Source organism: Somniosus microcephalus, chromosome 18 (genome assembly GCF_052327205.1).
Source record: "Somniosus microcephalus isolate GS21.2 chromosome 18, FLI_Smic_1.0, whole genome shotgun sequence".
In the NCBI taxonomy this organism is placed as follows: Eukaryota; Metazoa; Chordata; class Chondrichthyes; order Squaliformes; family Somniosidae; genus Somniosus; species Somniosus microcephalus.
In genome coordinates, this window is record NC_141004.1 from 10,881,165 (window position 1) to 10,901,976 (window position 20,812).

The 20,812-nt window shown below is 47.3% G+C and overlaps 1 protein-coding gene across 1 annotated transcript in view; it reads right to left on the reverse strand.

Annotated features, from left to right (window-relative positions):
• Nucleotides 1-20,812, reverse strand: part of kcnd3 (potassium voltage-gated channel, Shal-related subfamily, member 3) — a 522,235-nt gene that overhangs the window by 33,970 nt on the left and 467,453 nt on the right. The window contains exons 2-4 of the mRNA XM_086011046.1: nt 15,555-15,717; nt 7,761-7,862; nt 5,870-5,968 (exon numbers count right to left, since the gene is read on the reverse strand). Of these exons, the coding sequence (XP_085867172.1) occupies nt 5,870-5,968; nt 7,761-7,862; nt 15,555-15,717 (364 nt within the window). The remainder of the gene's footprint in view (nt 1-5,869; nt 5,969-7,760; nt 7,863-15,554; nt 15,718-20,812) is intronic.

Below are 20,812 nucleotides of genomic sequence, written 5' to 3' on the forward strand. Positions count from 1 at the left end.
TCTCTGTGGTGCAATCCAGTCAGTCCCATTCCCCTGCTCTATCACCGTAGCCCTGCAAGTTTATTTCCCTCAAGTGCCTATCCAGTCTCCCCTTGAAACCATTGCTTGTCTTCGCCTCCATCACTTCCGTTGGCAGCGAGTTCCAGGCCCTCACCACTCGCTGCCCCCCCTGTATCTCTTGCCCAAAACCTTAAATCTGTGTCCCCTAGTCCTTGTACCATCAACTAGTGGGAACAGCCTTTCCCCGTCTAGCCTATCCAAACCTGTCATAATCTTGAACAGCTCTATCAAATCACCCCGCAACCTCCTTTGCTCCAATGAAAACAAATCCAGCTTCTCCAACCTGTCCCTGTAGCTAAGATCCCCCATCCCCGGAACCATTCTGGTAAATCTCCTCTGCACCCTCTCAAGGGCCTTCACATCCTTCCTAAAGTGTGGTGACCAGAACTGGACGCAATACTGCAGTTGTGGCCTAACCAGCGCTTTATAAAGGTTCTGCATAACTTCTCTACTTTTGTACTCAATACCTCTATTTATGAAGACCAAAATCTCATATGCTTTGCTAACCACTCTCTCAATATGTCTCGCCACCTTCAGGGACCTATGCACATTAATTCCCAGGTCCCTCAGTCCCTGCACACTCTAAAACTGTGCCATTAAGTGTATATCTCCCTGTTCCTTCTGCCAAAATGCATCACCTCACACTTCTCTGCATTAAATTCCATCTGCCACTTGTCTGCCTATTCGGCTAGCCTTTCTATGTCCTGTTGCAGTCGATTGGTATCATCCTCACTGTTTGCCACCCCCCCCCCCCCCCAAGTATGATGTCATCGGCAAATTTAGAAATTCTACTCTGTATTCCAATATCAAGTCATTTATATATATCAAAAAAAGCAGTGGCCCCAGCACTGACCCTTGGGGAACACCACTGTCTACCACCCTGCAGTCTGAAAAACAGCCATTTACCACAACTCACTGTTTTCTGTCCTTAAGCCAATTCCTTATCCAAGCTGCCACTGACCCACCTACTCCATGAGCCTCAATTTTGTTAACCAGCCTTCTATGTGGTACTTTGTCAAATGCCTTCTGAAAATCCATGTAGACAACATCCATTGCATTCCCTTCATCAATCCTCCCTGTTACTTCATCAAAAAATTCAATTAGATTAGTCAAGCACGATCTGCCTTCTCTCACCATGGCAGCAGCTACAGTATTCTGAATGTTAACACATCCCACAAGGGGTTGGCAGCATTGTTAATGTGTTAAATACATTAATTTGTAGAACCTAATCTATGTCATCACATTTGGTGGTGTAACTCTCCATAAATAATGTTCAATGGAAGGAAATTATAAGTCTTTGATTCACATCAGATGGGATTACAGCAAACATAAGAACTAGGAGCAGGAGTCAGCCATTCGGCCCCTCGAGCCTGCTCCGCCATTCAATAAGATCATGGCTGATCTTCGAACTCAACTGCACTTGCCCGCCCGATCCCCATATTCCTTGATTCCCCTAGAGGCCAATGAAATATATGATTCTGTGAGTATGACTATGTTAGGTTGTTGTTTGACTAGTCTGTGGGACAACTCTCCCAATTTTGGCAAACCCAAGGTCTAAGAGGATGCACAGTTCGGACTTGTTTTGGGAGAACAATAATGTAAGCAGTTCGGTTCTGACACCTAAATATAGTTTTGCAACATTCTCCGTATATTGTATTTGACCAATTTCAGACACAATTGATTTAAGCAGTAGACATAGAGAGAACTAAACAATATTACCCTGTTCTTTTCCCTGGGTAGACAGGCAATCTTTGTCATTCCTTTCAAACCCGACTCTCTCTACAACTTGTTAAAGAAAAGCTTAAGATCTTTATTGGCCGACTCTCACGAATACTATCAGTGCTAATTCATTATGGCACGACAAGTCTTATTGTGAACAAGATCCCTCGGAAAGGAAATATTTCCTTCAAAACAACAGATGCCAACTTGTTTATCCATCCTGTCTCCACTTCTTATTGCAAGACTGTCTTGGCTATCTCGTTTCACAATGTGGCCATGAAAATAAGTCAAGAGGCACGACTCTTACACATCCTGTAGTTTCAGCAAACAATGAAACAAAAGCATCAGCTAAAGTGTGCCCTGGTACATTAGACCCTAGGAATCAACAACTTTTAACCATTTCATTATTTCTAGCTACAGTACAAATATACAAGCTATCGATAAGTAAAAAGCAACCAAAAACTTTAATCATATGAGGTTAAACCAAATCCTAATCCTATCTATATATGTTTACATAACTAGGGTATCTTACAGTGAGTCTGACAATACAGAAAAATCTCCTGGCCCCCTTTACACACAGCTCCATTTTCACCTTAGTCCTGAAGGTGTCATTTCTAGTGTCTAAGGATTTGGAGCATAATATTTGGTCTGAGCTATTTCTTATGAACGCACTAAGGAATTTTCCAGAACAAGCCGACACCTGACATTCTGATCCACTCAGAAAGCTTTCTTTAATTATTCATTTGGATTCTAATGAGTTTATTTCTGTTCGCTGTCTGCTTTTGAATAAAGGTTAGCAAACCCGGCATGTGTGTGTGCTGAGTCAATTGATTCTCAGCTAGGATTGAGCGGGTTGTCCTTCAAACTGTTGGCCTCAGTTCCTCTTGGCCAGGGAAGGGGAAACTAAGAATTAAATAGAAGTTGCAACACGTAGCAGGCTGTTTGGCCCATCCAGTCTGTGTCGGTGTTTATCCTCTACTATGTCAGCTGTGACTCAGTGGGTAGCACCCTCACCTTGGATGTCAGAATGGTTGTGGGTTCAAGTCCCACTCCAGAGACTTGCAGCACAACAGCTAGGCTGACAATCATAGCGCAGTGCTGAGGGAGCGCTGCACTGTCGGAGGTGCCGTCTTTCGGAGGCCCCGTCTGCTCTCTCATGTTGATGTAAAAGATCCCGTGGCACTATTTCAAAGAAAAGCAGGGGAGTTCTCCCCGGTGTCCAGGCCAATATTTATCCCTCAACCAACATCACTAAAACAGATAATCTGGTCATTATCACATTGCTGTTTGAGGGAGCTTGCTGTGCGCAAATTGGCTGCCGCGTTTCCTACATTACAACAGTGACTACACTTCAAAAGTACTTCATTGGCTGTAAAGCGTTTTGGGATGTCCTGCAGTTGTGAAAGGCGCTATATAAATGCAAGTCTGTTTTTATCCACACGAGCAGTAATCCTAATTCTACAAACCTGCCTTGTTCCCATATCCCATTATCCCCGTTTTCCTTCAACAACCTGTCTAACCCATTCTTAAATGTCGATATGGTCTCTGCTTCAATCACTAACTCAGCTCAGGAATTCCACAGCCTCACAACCCTCTGTGTTAAACTGTCTCTTCTGCCCTTGTCCCTAATCTCTTACATTTAATTTTATATCTAGCCCCCTAGTTCTCGACCCCTCAATCATTGAAACAGTCTAAATCTGTATTTTCTGTCCCTTCCCTTTATAGAGCCAGAGGTCCTGCTCCGAATCCTCATCCGGTGACTCCCGCTGAAAAGTGCACCTGTGTGGGTGCGGGCAGGTTTGGACTTTGCTTTGGTACGCCCCCCATGGTTAAATAGCTACTCCCATGCTCCTGCTGCCCAGGCTTACACATGGAGAAGGGTCACTTGGGCGAGGTACAGGAAGACTGCCAGCACTCTGTGGGTCCACACGCCAGCAAGAGCCAGCGCCTACAGAGAGAAAGAAGACTTGCATTTCTATAGCGCCTTTCACAACCTCTGGACGTCTCAAAGTGCTTTACAGCCAATGAAGTACTTTTGGAAGTGTAGTCATTGTTGTAATGTAGGAAACGCGGCAGCCAATTTGCGCACAGCAAGCTCCCACAAACAGCAATGTGATAATGACCAGATAATCTGTTTTAGTGGTGTTGATTGAGGGATAAATATTGGCCAGGACACCGGGGAGAACTCCCCTGCTCTTCTTCGAAATAGTGCCATGGGATCTTTTACATCCACCTGAGAGAGCAGACGGGGCCTCAGTTTAACGTCTCATCTGAAAGATGGCACCTCCGACAGTGCAGCGCTCCCTCAGTACTGCCCCTCCGACAGTGCAGCGCTCCCTCAGTACTGCCCCTCCAACAGTGCAGCGCTCCCTCAGTACTCCCCGTCCGACAGTGCAGTGCTCCCTCAGTACTGCCCCTCCAACAGTGCAGCGCTCCCTCAGCACTGCCCCTCCAACAGTGCAGCGCTCCCTCAGCACTGCCCCTCCGACAGTGCAGCGCTCCCTCAGTACTGCCCCTCCAACAGTGCAGCGCTCCCTTGGCACTGCCCCTCCAACAGTGCAGCGCTCCCTCAGCACTGCCCCTCCGACAATGCAGCGCTCCCTCAGCACTGCCCCTCTGACAGTGCAGCATTCCCTCAGTACTGCCCCTCCGATAGTGCAGCGCTCCCTCAGCACTGCACCAGAGTGTCAGCATAGATTATGGGCTCAAGTCTCTGGAGCGGGACTTGAACTCTCTGACTCAGAGCTGAGAGAGAGTGCTACCCACTGAGCCGTGGCTGACAGAGAGGGGAGACAAAGTTGGCTAAACTGGCCACCTTCTCTGCAGCTGCAGAATCCTTGACCCAAGAGCATTCCCTGGAAACCGAGACATTGGATTTGACTTTGTGGCGTCTTCATGCAAAGCTTTTTTTATTATTAAGTGACATGCGGAGAACCCGACAGAGGCTGCTGCACAGATCCATGTTTTTTTCTGTCAGATTCATTCTGTGTTCAGGCTCATCTATACCACAACACCAGGGGGGAGGGGGGTCGGGGGCTGCGGGTGGGGAAGAGAGGTTTCAGCTGGGGTTCACTGGAAGTGCCACGAAAATCCCGTAAAAGCGGGATACAGGAGCGGGAGAACCCCAAACCCCTCCTTCTCCCTCATTGTCTCTAAAGCCGGGGCATATGTGTTGAAGGACATGCAAAGGGGGACGGGGTTAAAGGTCCGGAATAATCGGTCAGTTTAAGGGACGACAGACGCAGCCTTTAAGGGGCTTGAAATGAGGTTGGATGCCAGGCTGAGAGATTTAGCATACTCGAGGGACGGGTTTCAATGGGTTAGGGGACCGTTTATGACCCTTGAGTTGCCTCTGCTGTAAACTAAGTGGGGTATAAGCACATATATCACCTGCCCGCTGCGAGTTACACAGTTTAAGATCACAGGTTTTGTGTTTTTTTAGATTTTTTTACATGGGACGTGACAATAGGGCACAGACAGTAGCAATGTTGACAAGGTTGGATTACTGAATTTGTACTGGGGTCTCGATGGCAGGGATAGAACCTTGCCAAGGATATACGAAGGTTCACTAGATTGGTTCCTGGGATGAGAGGGTTGTCCTATGAGGAGAGATTGAGTAGATTGGGCCTATACTCTCTGGAGTTTAGAAGAATGAGAGGTGATCTCATTGAAACATATAAGATTCTGAAGGGGATTGACAGGGTAGATGCTGAGAGGTTGTTTCCCCCTGGCTGGAGAGTCTAGAACCAGGGGTCACAGTCTCAGGATAAGGGGTTGGCCATTTAAGGCTGAGATAAGGAGGAATTTCTTCACTCAGAGGGTTGTGAATATTTGGAATTCTCTACCCCAGAGGACTGTGGGTGCTGAATCGTTGAGTATATTTAAGGCTGAGAGTGATAGATTTCTAGTCTCTAGGGGAATCGAGGGATATGGGGATCGGACGGGAAAGTGGAGTTGAGGTCGAAGATCAGCCATGATCTTACTGAATGGTGGAACAGGCTCGAGGGGCCGTATGGCCTACTATGCCTGCTTCTACAGCCCCTGGTTCAGAGAGTCCCACACATGAGAGGTAAGGGATCGGCAGACTCACAGTTGTCCTCTCCAAGCAGTGCAACAGATGGTGATGTTGCCTGGCCACAGCGGAGCCTGGTTTGTTGGCGGATTGCTGCTGCTCTTTATCGCCCGAGTCCTGAAACAACAGCAACATAAAAAAATCAAATTGTGAAAACACTTTAAGGACTATTGGTCAAAAATGTATTTTTCTTGACAATCTTCTCCCGCCCATCCTCTCCTTATGGTACGGATACAGGCTTCCGTGGGATTATGCCCAACCAGTCTTTATTCACGTGTAAGCCTGGCTATGAATGTTGGTGGGCTATTCTCCTACAGGAGCCATCACTGTGTCAACTTGGCTCAGTTGGTACCACTCTTGCCTCTAAGTCAGGTAGTCGTGGGTTTAAGCCACACTCTGGGACGTGAGCACATAATCTAGGTTGAGCGATGTGGGCTATATCAGACTTGCAATGAGGGGTGTGGGGCATATCAGAAAGTCATAGTGAGGGATATGGGATATATTAGATTGTTAAAGTGAGGGATGTGGGGTTTATCTGAAGGTGATAATGGAGCTATATCAGAGTGTTACTTTGAGGGGTGTGCGATATATCACAGAATGATATTTTGAGGGGTGTAGGGTATATTGGGCAGTGTTACAGAGAGATCTTTGAGGTGAGGGGTGATGAATATGTTGCAGTGAGGGGTGTGGTGTATATCAGAGTATGCTACAGTGTATATCAGAGACTGCTACAGTGAGGGCTATGAGATATATGGAGGGCTGTGGAGTATATCAGAATATGATAGTGAGGAGTATGGGGTAAATCAGAGCGTGTTACAGTAAATTGTGTCGGGTATATGAGTGTGTGTTATAGAGAAAGGTGCGGAGTATATTGGCTTGTGTTCTAGAGAAGGGTGTGGATTAAATTGGTTTGTGTTATAGAGAAGGGTGTGGATTATATTGGCTTGTGTTATAGAGCAGGGTGTGGATTATATTGGCTTGTGTTCTAGAGAAGGGTGTAGAATATATTGGTTTGTGTTATAGAGAAGGGTGTAGAATATATTGACTTGTGTTATAGAGAAGGGTGTGGGGTATATTGGTGAGTGTTGCAGTGAAGAGTATATAGAATATACAAGAGAATGTTATGATGATGTGCAGTGAGCTTGTGATTTAGATTTGCCTTAAATCTGCCAATACAGCCCTCTTCTTCTCAGCTGCCACACTCTGCTGGCCACCTTCTTGTTTTCTGCTTGTTGGTATGGAGCACACATGCACTTTGTGTCCACACCCAATATCGACCAAGAGCAAGTAGTCTCCATACATGTCTGCCCACATGGGTACCTGTGAACACTTACCTTTCCAAATAATTCAGACCAGCCCTGAATGGCCCTTCCCACCAACAGAAACAGGGTTCTTCCCACCAATAGAAACATGGCCCCTCCCACCAATAGAAACATGGCCCCTCCCACCAATAGAAACATGGCCCTGCCCACCAATAGAAACATGGCCCTTCCCACCAATAGAAACATGGTTCTTCCCACCAATAGAAACATGGTCCTTCCCACCAATAGAAACATGGCCCTTCCCACCAATAGAAACATGGCCCTTCCCACCAATAGAAACATGGTTCTTCCCACCAATAGAAACATGGTCCTTCCCACCAATAGAAACATGGCCCTTCCCACCAATAGAAACATGGCCCTTCCCACCAATAGAAACATGGTCCTTCCCACCAATAGAAACATGACAGATCAACTCAATCAAACCGAAGTATACCTGCCCACCAATAGAAATAGGGCAGGCTCACTCACTCAAACCTGACTATGCTCGGGAACTGCCCACCAATGGAAACATTTTAGCTCCACTCAATCATTTCCAAGCACTCTTGACCTCTGCATCTAATCTCTGCAGGTTGTAATATTGCACCTACTGTGAGCTCCAGCGCCTCGTTCATCAAGCCGTTGCGTTTGACCTGAAGATAGGCGTTGGCATTTCCAGTCTTCGCTATCTTTATCCTCGCAAGCCTGGCTTTCTGTGAAGAAAAGCAAGATAGTTTCAACATTAATTATCCAAACTATTTAGTCCTCCGAACCGTTTACTGCATCCCCTTCTCCCTGTTCACATGTCCCATTATGAGCACGGTACAATCCTGGTGCAAAATAAGACTTGTGCACACAACCTCCCCAGTCACAATGTTTCTCGTCTTCCTCGAGTTGGCAGTAATGCTGTGATTACTCCTCTGAACTTTCCACTCTTGCACTTCCTAGCTTTCCAATATACTAAAAGAAAGACTTGCATTTCTACAGCGCCTTCACGACCTCAGGACGTCCCAAACCATTTTCCGGCCAATGAAGTATATTTGAAGTGCGGTCACTGTTGTAATGTAGGAAACGCGGCAACCAATTTGCGCACAGCAAGCTCCCACAAACAGCAATGTGATAATGACCAGATAATTTTTTTTTTAATGATGAGGGATAAATATTGGCCCAAGGACACCAGGGAGAACTCACCTGCTCTTCTTCAAAATAGTGCCATGGGATCTTTTACATCCACCTGAGAGAGCAGACGGGGCCTCGGGTTTAACACCTCATCCGAAAGACGACACCTCCGACAGTGCAGCACTCCCTCAGCACTGCACTGGGAGCGTCAGCCTAGATTTTTGTGCTCAAGTCTCGTGGAGTGGGATTTGAACCCACAACGTTCTGACTCAGAAGCGAGAGAGAGAGTGCTGCCCACTGAGCCACTCCCACATGCTTGTTTTCTCTCTTTATCTTTGCTATATCTAAATCAATGCTCATCACACTGCCCCCTATCCATTTTCTTCCAGGACTCCACAAATTTCCTCAGGCTCCAATTTTTCGTATAATCTACAACTTCTAAAATACAAGCCTCTTGGTTCACTGGGTAGGAGTCTCGCGTGTGATGCAGAAAGGTTTGTGGGTTCAAGACCCACTTCAGGACTTGAGCACAAATTCTAGGCAATACTCCAGTGCAGTGCTGAGGGAGTGCTGCACTGCCGGAGGTGCCGTTTTTCAGATGAGACTTTAAACCGAGGCCCCGTCTGCTCTCTCAGGTGGACATAAAAGATCCCGTGGCACTATTTTCAAGAAGAGCAGGGGAGTTCTCCCTGGTGTCCTGGCCAAGATTTATCCCTCAACCAACATCGCTAAAAACAGTTCAATTGGTCATTATCTCATTGCTGTTTGTGGAGCTCTGCTGTGATTTCCTACATTACAACAGTGACCACAGTTCATTGGTCGTGAAGCACTTTGGGACGTCCTGAGGTCATGAAAGAATCTTTAGGAATACAAGTTTGTTCTTTCTTTTCTTAATTTACCTTCTGTTCTTAGCCCTTCACTAAGGTTTCTCTCTAATTAGAAAAGGCAAGCATGGTCACTACCTTGTTCCTTGTGTATGTTTTCCATAATTTCAATTGAGGTCATATAATTGAGTCTGAAGGTTGTGGGTTCAAGTCCCACTCAAGAGACTTGAGCACAAAATCTAGGCAATACTCCAGTGCAGGGCTGAGGGAGTGCTGCACTGTCGGAGGTGCCGTCTTTCGGATGAGATGTTAAAACGATGCCCCGTCTGCTCTTTCAGGTGGACGTAAAAGATCCCAAGGCACTATTTCAAAGAAGAGCAGAGGGCGTTCTCCTCGGTGTCCTGGGGCCAATATTTATCCCTCAATCAACATCACTAAAACAGATTATCTGGTCATTATCACATTGCCGTTTGTGGGAGCTTGCTGTGCGTAAATTGGCTGCCACGGTTCCTACATTACGACAGTGACTACACTTCAAAAAGTACTTTATTGGCTGTAAAGCACTTTGGGACATCCGGTGGTCATGAAAGGCGCTATAGAAATGCAAGTCTTTCTATCTTTCTTGAGCGTGTAGACTGAAGGAGAAACAGAGCTCTGCACTTTAAGATCCTTGGGTTGGAGTGGGCAATGATGCAATAAATCTTGAATTCAACAAAATGAGGATGAATAGGACATTGGTTGATGTATTTGAGGCTTAGGGGAAAGAATAGAGCGAAGTTGAGGAGAGCAATGAGCACGGTATTATTGTGCAAGTGTGTCTATCCGCTGTTATTGGGTCTGTGCACTCTGAGTATAATGCACTTGCGCTCCAATCCAGAAAGTACACACTTATTAAAAGTATTCACCCAGGACATGTGAAGTATGCTCAACCACAAAATCTAATTCATTGGGAAAAAATGTTCTGTTATATTTAGAACAATAGGACATATTAGAAGTACTTAAAAAGCCAAGAGCGTGATATTTCCACTGTCTACACATGGATCAGTAATGAAAACATTAGCACTTACAATGGTAATGAGAAGCATACACTTAGGAGGAAATTACTCTCATTATTCTATAATTGTCATATTGAGCAGGTCCACAAAGATCGAACCATTGTAGTGCTTCATAAAAAATAGATTGATTCTGTGGTTCGACAGCCCGATCAGATCCACGGTGGACTTTGGCCTCAAGTCTTCCAGAAACTCTTGCTGCTACTCTTCTCATTCAAGCCCCACTCCTGGCGACTTGAGCACATAATCCAGGCTGGCACTTGGAGGGAGTGCTGCACTGTCAGAGGTGCCGTCTTTCGGATGAGCCATTAAACCAAGGCCCCGCCTGCTCTCTCAGGTGGACGTAAAAGATCTCTTCTTTGGCTGATTTAGTTGGCGGCCATTGCTAACATATTTTTTTTGTCATGGGTCACGTGATCCAACCAGGCCATATTCAACATATTGCAGTGGGGAGTGAGACGGCCCTCAGCCTCCCACGTTCTACCGACTATTCCAACGCACTCCTGGCCGGCCTCCCACATTCTACCCTACGTAAACATGAGCTCATCCAAAACTCTGCTGCCCGTGTCCTAACTCACAGCAAGTCCCGTTCACCCATCGTCCCTGTGCTCGCTGACCTACACTGGCTCCCAGTTAAGCAACGCCTCGATTTTAAAATTTTCAGCCTTGTTTTTGAATCCCTCCATGGCCTCACCCCTCCCCATCTCTACCGTGTTTACTACATTACAACAGTGACTACACTTCAAAAAGTACTTCATTGGCTGTAAAGCGCTTTGGGACGTCCTGAGGTTGTGAAAGGCGCTATAGAAATGCAAGTTCTTTCTTTCTTTGAAGGAACGTCATGGAATCTGTCCTATCACAAGCAGATGAAGCCTGAGCATAACATCTCATCTGAAGTGCGCCACCTCTAACAATGCCTGAAGGCTTAGGGATGATCCAACAGAAGTCTTTAAGATTATGAAGGGGTTTGATAGGGTAGATGTAGAGAAGATGTTCCACTTAGAAACATAGAAACATAGAAGATAGGAGCAGGAGGAGGCCATTCGGCCCCTCGAGCCTGTTCCGCCATTTAATGAGATCATGGCTGATCATCCAAATTCAGTACCCTGCCCCTGCTTTCTCCCCATATCCCTTGATCCCTTTAGCCTTAAGAAATATATCTAACTCCTTCTTGAATATATTTAATAAGTTGGCCTCAACTGCCTTCTGTGGTAGAGAATTCCACAGATTCACCACTCTCTGGGTGAAGAAATTCCTCCTCATCAAAGTCCTAAATGGCTTACCCCTTATCTTTAGACTGTGACCCCGGTTCTGGACTCCCCCGCCATCGGGAACATCCTTCCTGTATCTAGTCTGTCTAGTCCTGTTAGAATTTTATAAGTTTCAATGAGATCCCCTCTCATTCTTCTAAACTCCAGCGAGTATAAGCCTAATCGACTCAATCTCTCTTCATACGTCATTCCTGCCATCCCAGGTATCAGTCTGGTGAATCTTCGCTGCACTCCCTCCATGGCAAGAACGTCCTTCCTCAGATAAGGGGGAGAACAAAACTAGGGGCCATAAATATAAGATAGTCACTAATAAATCTAGTAAGTAATTCAGGAGAAACTTCTTTATCCAGAGAGTGGTGAGAATGTGGAACTCGCTACCACGGAGTGGTTGAGGCGAATAGCAGAGATGCATTTAAGGGGAAGCTGGATAAACACATGAGGGAGAAGAATATGCTGATGGGGTGAGATGAAGAGGGGTGGGAGGAGGCTCGTGTGGAGCATAAACACCGGCACGGACCAGTTGGGCCGAATGGCCTGTTTCTGTGCTGTAAATTCTCTGCAATTCTATGTGATGCAGCAGTCCCTCAGTCCTGCACTGCAGTGCTATCCTGGATAAGGTGCTTAAGTCCTTGAACCCACTCCAGGCCTTGAGTGCATAATCTAGAGGTGAGATTGCTAGCAATGATCCAAATTGACACTTGAATGCATAGCTAAACACAATAGAATAGTGAACACTCCTGAAATCCATCTGCAACACAGCTCAAATAGAAGATGGTAAATAGTGAAAAGTGATGTCCTCTGCTAGGTGTACCTGTAAAAAAGGGGGTGTAATTTAAAATAAATTCTTGTAGTATGAAGGGGGAGGATGAAGGATATATTCATGCAAAGGGTTGCTCGAATATGGAATGCAATGGTACGAGCCAGGGGGGAGATGAGGAGAATCTTTTTACGCAGCGAGTTGTTGTGATCTGGAAAGCGCTGCCTGAAAGGGTGGTGGGAGCAGATTCAATAGTAACTTTCAAAAAGGGAATTGGATAAATATTTGATAAGGAAATAAATTACAGGGCTATGGGGAAAGGGCCGGGGAGTGGGACTAAATGGAGAGCTCTACCAAAGAGCCGGCACTTTGAGTACGATGGGCCAAGTGACCTCCTTCTGCCCTGTACTGACACTGAGTGGATTATGACATTTGGGAGTGAATGAGATGAACAGTTGAAGCAAAATATGAAAGGGTATGGGAAAACAGCACAGGAATGGGATTGGGTAGATAGTTCCTATGGAGAGCTGGCACCAAGTAGAGGCACAATGGGCTGAATGGATTCTTTCTGTCCTGGAATTTCTACGATCGTCTGCTTGAGAATATTGTAAAATGCTGTTACAGATAAACAGTAATGAAGTAGAGAAATGCACTAGGCAGGTAATCCCCCTCCCCCAGCCTGACTTGACTTACATAGAATTTACAGCAAAGAATCAGGCCATTCGGCCCAACTGGTTTGTGCCGGTGTTTATGCTCCACACCAGCCTCCTCCCACCCCTCTTCATCTCACCCCATCAACATCTCCTTCTATTCCTTTCTCCCTCATGTGTTTATCCAACTTCCCATTAAATGAAGTCTAGTTTCCCCTGGCTGGGGGAATCTAGAACGAGGGGTCACAGTCTCAGGATATGGGGTAGGACATTTAGGACCGAGATGAGGAGAAATTTCTTCACTCAGAGGGTGGTGAACCTGTTGAATTCTCTACCACAGACAGCTGTGGAGGCCAAGTCACTGAATATAATTAAGAAGGAGATAGGTAGATTTCTAGACACAAAAGGCATCAAGGGGTTTGGGGAGAGAGCAGGAATATGGTATTGAGAACGAGGATCAGCCATGATCGTGTTGAATGGCGGAGCAGGCTCGAAGGGCCGAAGGGCCGACTCCTGCTCCTATTTTTCTATGTTTTTTTTCTATGTTTCTATGAATCTTTGCTGTTCGCCTCATATAGTTTCAGAATAAGGGATCGCCCATTTAAAATGGAGATGAGGAGGAATTTCTTCTCTCAGAGTGTCGTGAATCTTTGGAATTCTCTACCCCAGAGAGCTCTGGAGGCTGGAGTCAGTGAATATATTCAAGGCAGAGATAGACAGATTTATGAACGATAAGGAAGTCAAGGGTTATGGGGAGTGGGCAGGGAAGTGGAGTTGAGGCCAAGATCAGATCAGCCATGATCTTATTGAATGGCGGAGCAGGCTCGAGGGGCCAAATGGCCGACTCCTGCTCCTATTGCTTATGTTCTAACCACTCCCTGTGGTAGCGAGTTCCACATTCTAACCACTCTCTGGGTAAAGAATTTTCTCCTGAATTCCTTATTGGATTTAGTGACAATCTTGTATTTACGGCCCCTAGTTTTGGACCTCCCCACAAGTGGAAACCACAAGTGGAAACATCTCTACGTCTATTCTATCAAACCCCTTCATAATTTTAAAGACCACTATCAGGTCACCCCTCAGCCTTCTCTTTTCTAGAGAAAAGAGCCCCCAGCCTGTTCAATCTTTCCTGATAGTTATGCAACTTGTTATACAATTGTTGTTAGTCCTGTATATATGTCGCACCAGCTCGCTAGAACAGCAGCCTTCTGAGGCTGTTTGTCACAGTATAAAGGGAGTGCCTGGGGGAAAAAAAGACTCCTAGACAGCTGCCCCACACTGAGAGGACTTAGTGACGGGTAATTTTTACAACAGCGATAGTTTTCAACAAGTCACCGGATCACATCAGTCTTTGTCTGGGTTGCCAACACTGTTTGAATGTATTCTGGGAGGTTTCATCACCTGACCTCCCGCCTCCAGCCCTCCCACCCACCCAGTCAAACAGCTTTCTCCACCCCCCCCCCGCCCAATCTCCAATATTTTTATGACCAATAAAGGAAAGTGTTCAAAGAAAATGCTAAAAAAAACACAATTCGTTGGGGGTAGGGAGTCCTTGGCCTCCTCTTGACACCCAAGGTCTGCCTGATACAATATGCAGGCGGGCCGATAAATGGGCGATCAGCTCGCCTGCCTAAAACAGGCCTAAGTGGCAGAAACATACAAATTGGGGTCCTTCGCCTTAAGGGGACCGTTGGAGGACGCTTGGAAAACGGCCCAGGAAATTTTGAGGTGCTTTTTTTGTGGGTTCAGATAGATGCAGGCGTGCTCTTCCTGGGCCCACCAAAATAATCCACCCGTTTAAGGACCCCCGCCCACGAGCATTGCCTTCCCCCTCTCCTCCCGCCTCCTCCCCTCCCGAACACCGACCGGACTGCCGGCTCCATGTGAGAGCGGGCCGAAGTCCCGCAGCCCCCCTGACAAAGGGTTACGGAACCTCGGCGGTTAGATGGAGTTAAGACACAGATCAGCCATGATCTTACAAACAAAGTCACAAAGTAGTTACAGCTCAGAAAGAGGCCATTCGGCCCAACTGGTCCGTGCCGGCGTTTATGCTCCACGCGAGCCTCCTCCCACCCCTCTTCATCTCACCCTATCTGCATATCCTTCTATCCCTTTCTCCCTCATGTGTTTATCCAGCTTCCCCTTAAATGTATCTGTACTATTCGCCTCAACCACTCCCTGTGGTAACGAGTTCCACATTCTCACCACTCTCTGGGTAAAGAAAGTTTCTCCTGAATTCCCCATTGGATTTATTAGTGACTATCTTATAATTAAGGCCTCTAGTTTTGGTCTCACCCGCAGGTGGGAACACCTTCTCTGCGTCTTTACCCTATCGAACCCTGTCATGATCTTAAAGACCTCTATCAGGCCATCCCTCAGCCTTGATCTGATTAAATGGCGGAACAGGCCCGAGGGGCTGAATGGCTTCCTCCTGTTCTGCTGTCCTAACCGTTTGGCGCCTGCAGATCGCTGGTGGCACTTAAGTGAGAGACTTGCCCAGATAGCGGGCAGTCGGCCAGCCAGTTTCTGGCTTGGATTTGATTCATCAGCGAGCGAGGGGAGGAACGGCTGCTCTATCCACCTTGGCGCCTATTTCAGCGGTGGGTGGGTTGGGGGGGGTGCGGTGGGGGGCGGGAAGTCGAATTTCTGCGCTGTGAGTTTTAATTTGGTCGCTCCATGTTTTTTAAGCCTGTGGTGAATCAGAAGCGCGGTAACTGGATGGCGGGTTGTACCTTTTGTGCCCGGCGTTTGTCTGCTCTCTGGTTCTGATGGTAGATTCTGCTGAAGTTGGAGACGATGACCGGGACAGGTAAAGCAATTACCAGCACGCCGCTCAAGGAGCAGATGGAGCCAAAGATCTTCCCGGCGATTGTCTTCGGTACCATGTCACCATAGCTACGAGAGAAAGGAAGAGAGCATTTTAATAGAGCAATCCACTTTCGCATCATTTCTCTCAGTCCCTTTTTAACCCAGAAACATATTCTAATTGTCTCTTGACCCCATTTACACAGTAGCTCCTGACTCCCCAAAGTCTCTCCACCCCCTACAAGGCACAAGTAAGGAGTGTGATGGAATACTCTCCACTTGCCTGGATGAGTGCAGCTCCAACAACACTTAAGAAGCTCGACACCATCCAGGACAAAGCAGCCTGCTTGATTGGCAGCCCATCCACCACCTTAAACACTGACTCCCTTCACCACCGGCGTACCGTGGCTGCAGTATGTACCATCTACAAGATGCACTGCTGCAACTCGCCAAGGCTTCTTCGGCAGCACCTCCCAAACCCGCGACCTCTTCCACCTAGAAGGACAAGGGCAGCAGATTCCAGCCTGTAACTCACTCTCGGGTATCTGTTGTTCTATATATAAGCCCCCTGAACCCCTCGATTAGATTCCAGCCTGTAACTCACTCCCGGGTATCTGTTATTCTATATAAAACCACCCGAACCCCTCAATTAGATTCCAGCTTGTAACTCACTCCCGGGTATCCGTTATTCTATATATAAACCCCCAAACCCCTCGATTAAATTCCAGCCTGTAACTCACTCCCGGGTATCCGTTATTCTATATATAAACCCCCCAAACCCCTCGATTAGATTCCAGCCTGTAACTCACTCCCGGGTATCTGTTAGTCTATCTATAAACCCCCAAACCCCTCGATTAGATTCCAGCCTGTAACTCACTCCTGAGTATCCGTTATTCTATATATAAACCTCCCCAACCCCTCGATTAGATTCCAGCCTGTAACTTGGAAGTAAAAGATCCCATGGCACTATTTTGAAAAGGCGCAGGGGAGTTCTCCCTGGTGTCCTGGGGCCAATATTTATCCCTCAATCAACATCACAAAAAGACAGATGGTCTGGTCATTGTCGCATTGCTGTTTATGGGAGCTTGCTGTGCACAAATTGGCTGCCACATTTCCTTCATTACAACTGACTACACTTCAAAAGTACTTCATTGGCTGTAAAGCGCTTTGGGACAGCCGGTGGTCATGAAAGGCGCTATAGAAATGCAATTCTGTCTTTTTCCCTGCTGTTATGATGTCTGGTCTCTAATCCCTTCCTTATGCCTTGTTCACATGCTGAGGAGATGCCTGATGGTTTTGCTGGGATGCTAAATCAAAAGGATTAAATTACGATAGCTGCTGTCCTTGCCATTGGTTCTCGTCATCATTTATGGTTTCTGATATTTCGGGATTTTGCGTTGTTAGGAACTGTTGCTTTAATACAGCTCCGGCTCCGGGTCCGGCTCCGGGTCATGGTCCTGGTCCGGGTCCGGCTCCGGGTCCTGGTCTGGATCCAGCTCCAGATCCAGCTCCGGGTCCAGCTCCGGGTCCTGGTCCGGCTCCGGGTCTGAGTCCGGCTCCTGGTCCGGGTCTGAGTCCGGCTCCTGGTCCGGGTCCGGGTCTGATTCCTGGTCCGGCTCCGGGTCCGAGTCCTGGTCCGGCTCCGGGTCCGGGTCCTGCTCCGGGTCCGAGTCCTGGTCCTGCTCCGGGTCCGAGTCCTGGTCCGGCTCCGGGTCCGAGTCCTGGTCGGGCTCCGGGTCCGAGTCCGTGTCGCTTGCTAACTGACCTCTGACAGCAACCCCCCGCACTTACCAATTTACGACTCGTCTTTTGAAAATGGTTTCAGTGTGGAAGCACTCTGTAGGTGTCTCGAAAGCTCTGTGTCTGTGTGCACACGCTTCACTGAGATCAGTCAAAAGGCATTTTCCTCAACTCCATTTCCCCCCCCGCCCCCTAAACTGCCAATGAATTTTTCAAATACTGAAATTCTTTTGGTAATTCTCTTTACCTTTAAGGCTTTTGGCCCTGAATTTCTTCAGACTTTCTAGCCCTGCACCGCCGTAACCTCGCCGGAAGTGTCAAAGAGCCGGCACCAGCGCGATGGACCGAATGGCCTCTTTCTGTGCCATATCGTTCTGATTCTAAACGCGATGGAAACCCTGCTTCCGCAAGTAAATTGGGATTTCGCCGCACTTCTGCCAGAATTCAGGGCCTTTGTGGTCTCCGGTTCTTTAAATTTTTGTCCCCGATATCAACAACAACAGCTTGCATTTATATAGCGCCTTTAACAAAACGTTCTAAGGCGCTTCACAGGAGCGTTATCAGCCAAAATTTGACATACGAAGAGATATTAGGGCAGGTGACCAAAAGCTTTAGTCAAAGAGGTAGGTTTTAAGGAGCAACTTAAAGGAGGAGAGAGAGAGGCAGAGAGGTTTAGCGAGGGAGTTCTAGAGCTTAGGGCCTCGGCAGCTGAAGGTGGAGACATCCTCTCTTCCCACCCTCTCTTCACCTGATGGCATTGACTGTCCCAATGGGGTATGGCTCTATTGTTGGACAAACCCCCCCAACCATGTCCAAGGGTCAGTATCTGTGCGTGAGTCTCGATCGTGAGTGGCTGTTCTCGTTTGACTTTCAGTGAGGGATTACTGGAGAGTGATCAAAGGGCAGAAGCCATGGCTAATTTTTCTTTCTCTATTCCAGGTATAGCACTGTTGCTTCTGCCCTGGGCGAGGTCAACCCCAATGGTTCAGGGCGAGTTTCTGAATGTAGCTAGTCCTTTACAGTTAGCGATCGAGGCCATGTTAAGTACTGGGCCACCCCAACTCCTCCTTTGGGATATGATTAACTTGGGTCCAGAACAAAGGGCCACAGAGTAGGGTCACCAACCCTCCAGGGTTGCCCTGGAGTCTCCAGGAATTGAAGATCAATCTTTAGGACGCAGCTGCCAGCAACACCCAGGAGAAAAATCATCGGGGGCAATAAACAAAATAATGTACTTTTTATTTTCTTTGAACATTTTCATTTATTAGATGTAAAAATATCGGGGATGGGGGAAAAACAGGTTGTTTCACTAACAGTCAAGATCAATCCAATCGCGTAACAAAGAGCCTGTACATAAGAACATAAGAAGTAGGAGCAGGAGTAGGCCATACGGCCCCTCGGGCCTGCTCCGCCATTCAATAGGATCATGGCTGATCCGAACCTAGACTCACGTCTACTTCCCTGCCCTCTCCCCGTAACCCCTAATTCCCTTATCAGCTAGGAAACTGTCTATTTCCTTTTAAAATTTATTTAATGTTGCAGCTTCCACAGCTCTCTGGGGTAGCAAATTCCATAGATTTACTACCCTCTGAGTGAAGAAGTTTCTCCTCATCTCAGTTTTGAAAGGGCAGCCCCTTATTCTAAGATTATGCCCCCTAGTTCTAGTCTCACCCATCAGTGGAAACATCCTCCCCGCATCCACCCGATCAAGCCTCCTCACAATCTTATATGTTTCGATAAGATCGCCTCTCATTCTTCTGAATTCCAATGAGTAGAGGCCCAACCTACTCAACCTTTCCTCATAAGTGTACCCTTTCTAATTGGCCGCGGGAAGGCAGTGGCAACTGGAGGATGGACCAATGGCGGGAGTGTGAGGGCGGGGCCGGTTCGAGGCGGGAGGTCACGTGACGGAACCTCCAGGAATAAACCCAACTCTCCCATCGAGAGATTCAGAGCGAAGACCAAGAGAAACCTCTTCACAGAGCGTTGTGAGGCTGTGGAATTCACTTCTAGTGTTAGCGGTTGAGGCAGAGACTATGTCGTAGAATCGTAGAAAGAATCATAGAACCATAGAAATTTACAGCACAGAGGGAGGCCATTCGGCCCATCGTGTCTGTGCCGGCTGAAAAAGAGCTATCCAGCCTAATCCCACTCGCCAGCTCTTGGTCCGTAGCCCTGCAGGTTACGGCTCTTCAAGTGCATATCCAAGTACTTATTAAATGTGATGAGGGTTTCTACCTCTACCACCCTTTCAGGCAGTGAGTTCCAGACCCCCACCACCCTCTGGGTGAAAAATGTTCTCCTCAACTCCCCTCTAATCTTTCTACCAATTACTTTAAATCTGTGCCCCCTGGTTATTGACCTCTCTGCTACGGGAAATAGGTCCTTCCTGTCCATTCTATCTAGGCCCCTCGTAATTTTATACATAATTTTAGTTTGGACAGGTGGATGTGTGCAGTTTTGGTCGCCTTATCTGAGGAAGGATGTTCTTGCCATGGAGGGAGTGCAGCGAAGATTCACCAGACTGATACCTGGGATGGCAGGAATGACATATGAGGAGAGATTGGGTCGATTAGGCTTATATTCGCTAGAGTTTAGAAGAATGAGAGGGGATCTCATTGAAACTTATAAAATTCTAACAGGACTAGACAGACTAGATGCAGAAAGGATGTTCCCAATGGCGGGGGAGTCCAGAACCAGGGGTCACAGTCTAAGGATAAGGGGTAAGCCATTTAGGACTGAGATGAGGAGGAATTTCTTCACCCAGAGAGTGGTGAACCTGTGGAATTCTCTGACACACAGGGCAGTTGAGGCCAATTCATTAAATATATTCAAGAAGGAGTTAGATATATTTCTTAAGGCTAAAGGGATCAAGGAATATGGGGAGAAAGCAGGGACAGGGTACTGAATTTGGATGATCAGCCATGATCTCATTAAATGGCGGAGCAGGCTCGAGGGGCCGAATGGCCTACTCCTGCTCCTATCTTCTATGTTTCTATGATGGAAAAGGGGTTAAAGGGGTCTGGAAACAAGGCGGGTGAATGTGATGAGGCCTACTTGCTCGCGCGGAGGGTAAACACCGACACGGAGTGGCTGGGCCGAACGGTCTGTTTTCGTGACGTAACTTCTAGGTATCCCTAGATGAGAGAAAGCCAGGCCCTCCCCAACCGCCGGTAACACCGACTCCAGGGGGAGGCAAAACCCAGCAGCTAACTTCCGGAATAAAACCTCTGGTAAACCCCTCCATGACTCCCTACTGCAACCAAGCAAACTCCTGGAGACCGCTCTTAGCCATGATGCATCACTAGACTTTAACTAACCCCCTACCCACAAACGTGTTCCAATTTCCTTATATACGTACAGGGATCGGAAATTAATAGATCCATCCAGGACGACTGTGCCCCTTTAAGCAGCTACAGCCAATGATGTTCTTTTCCCTCCCTTG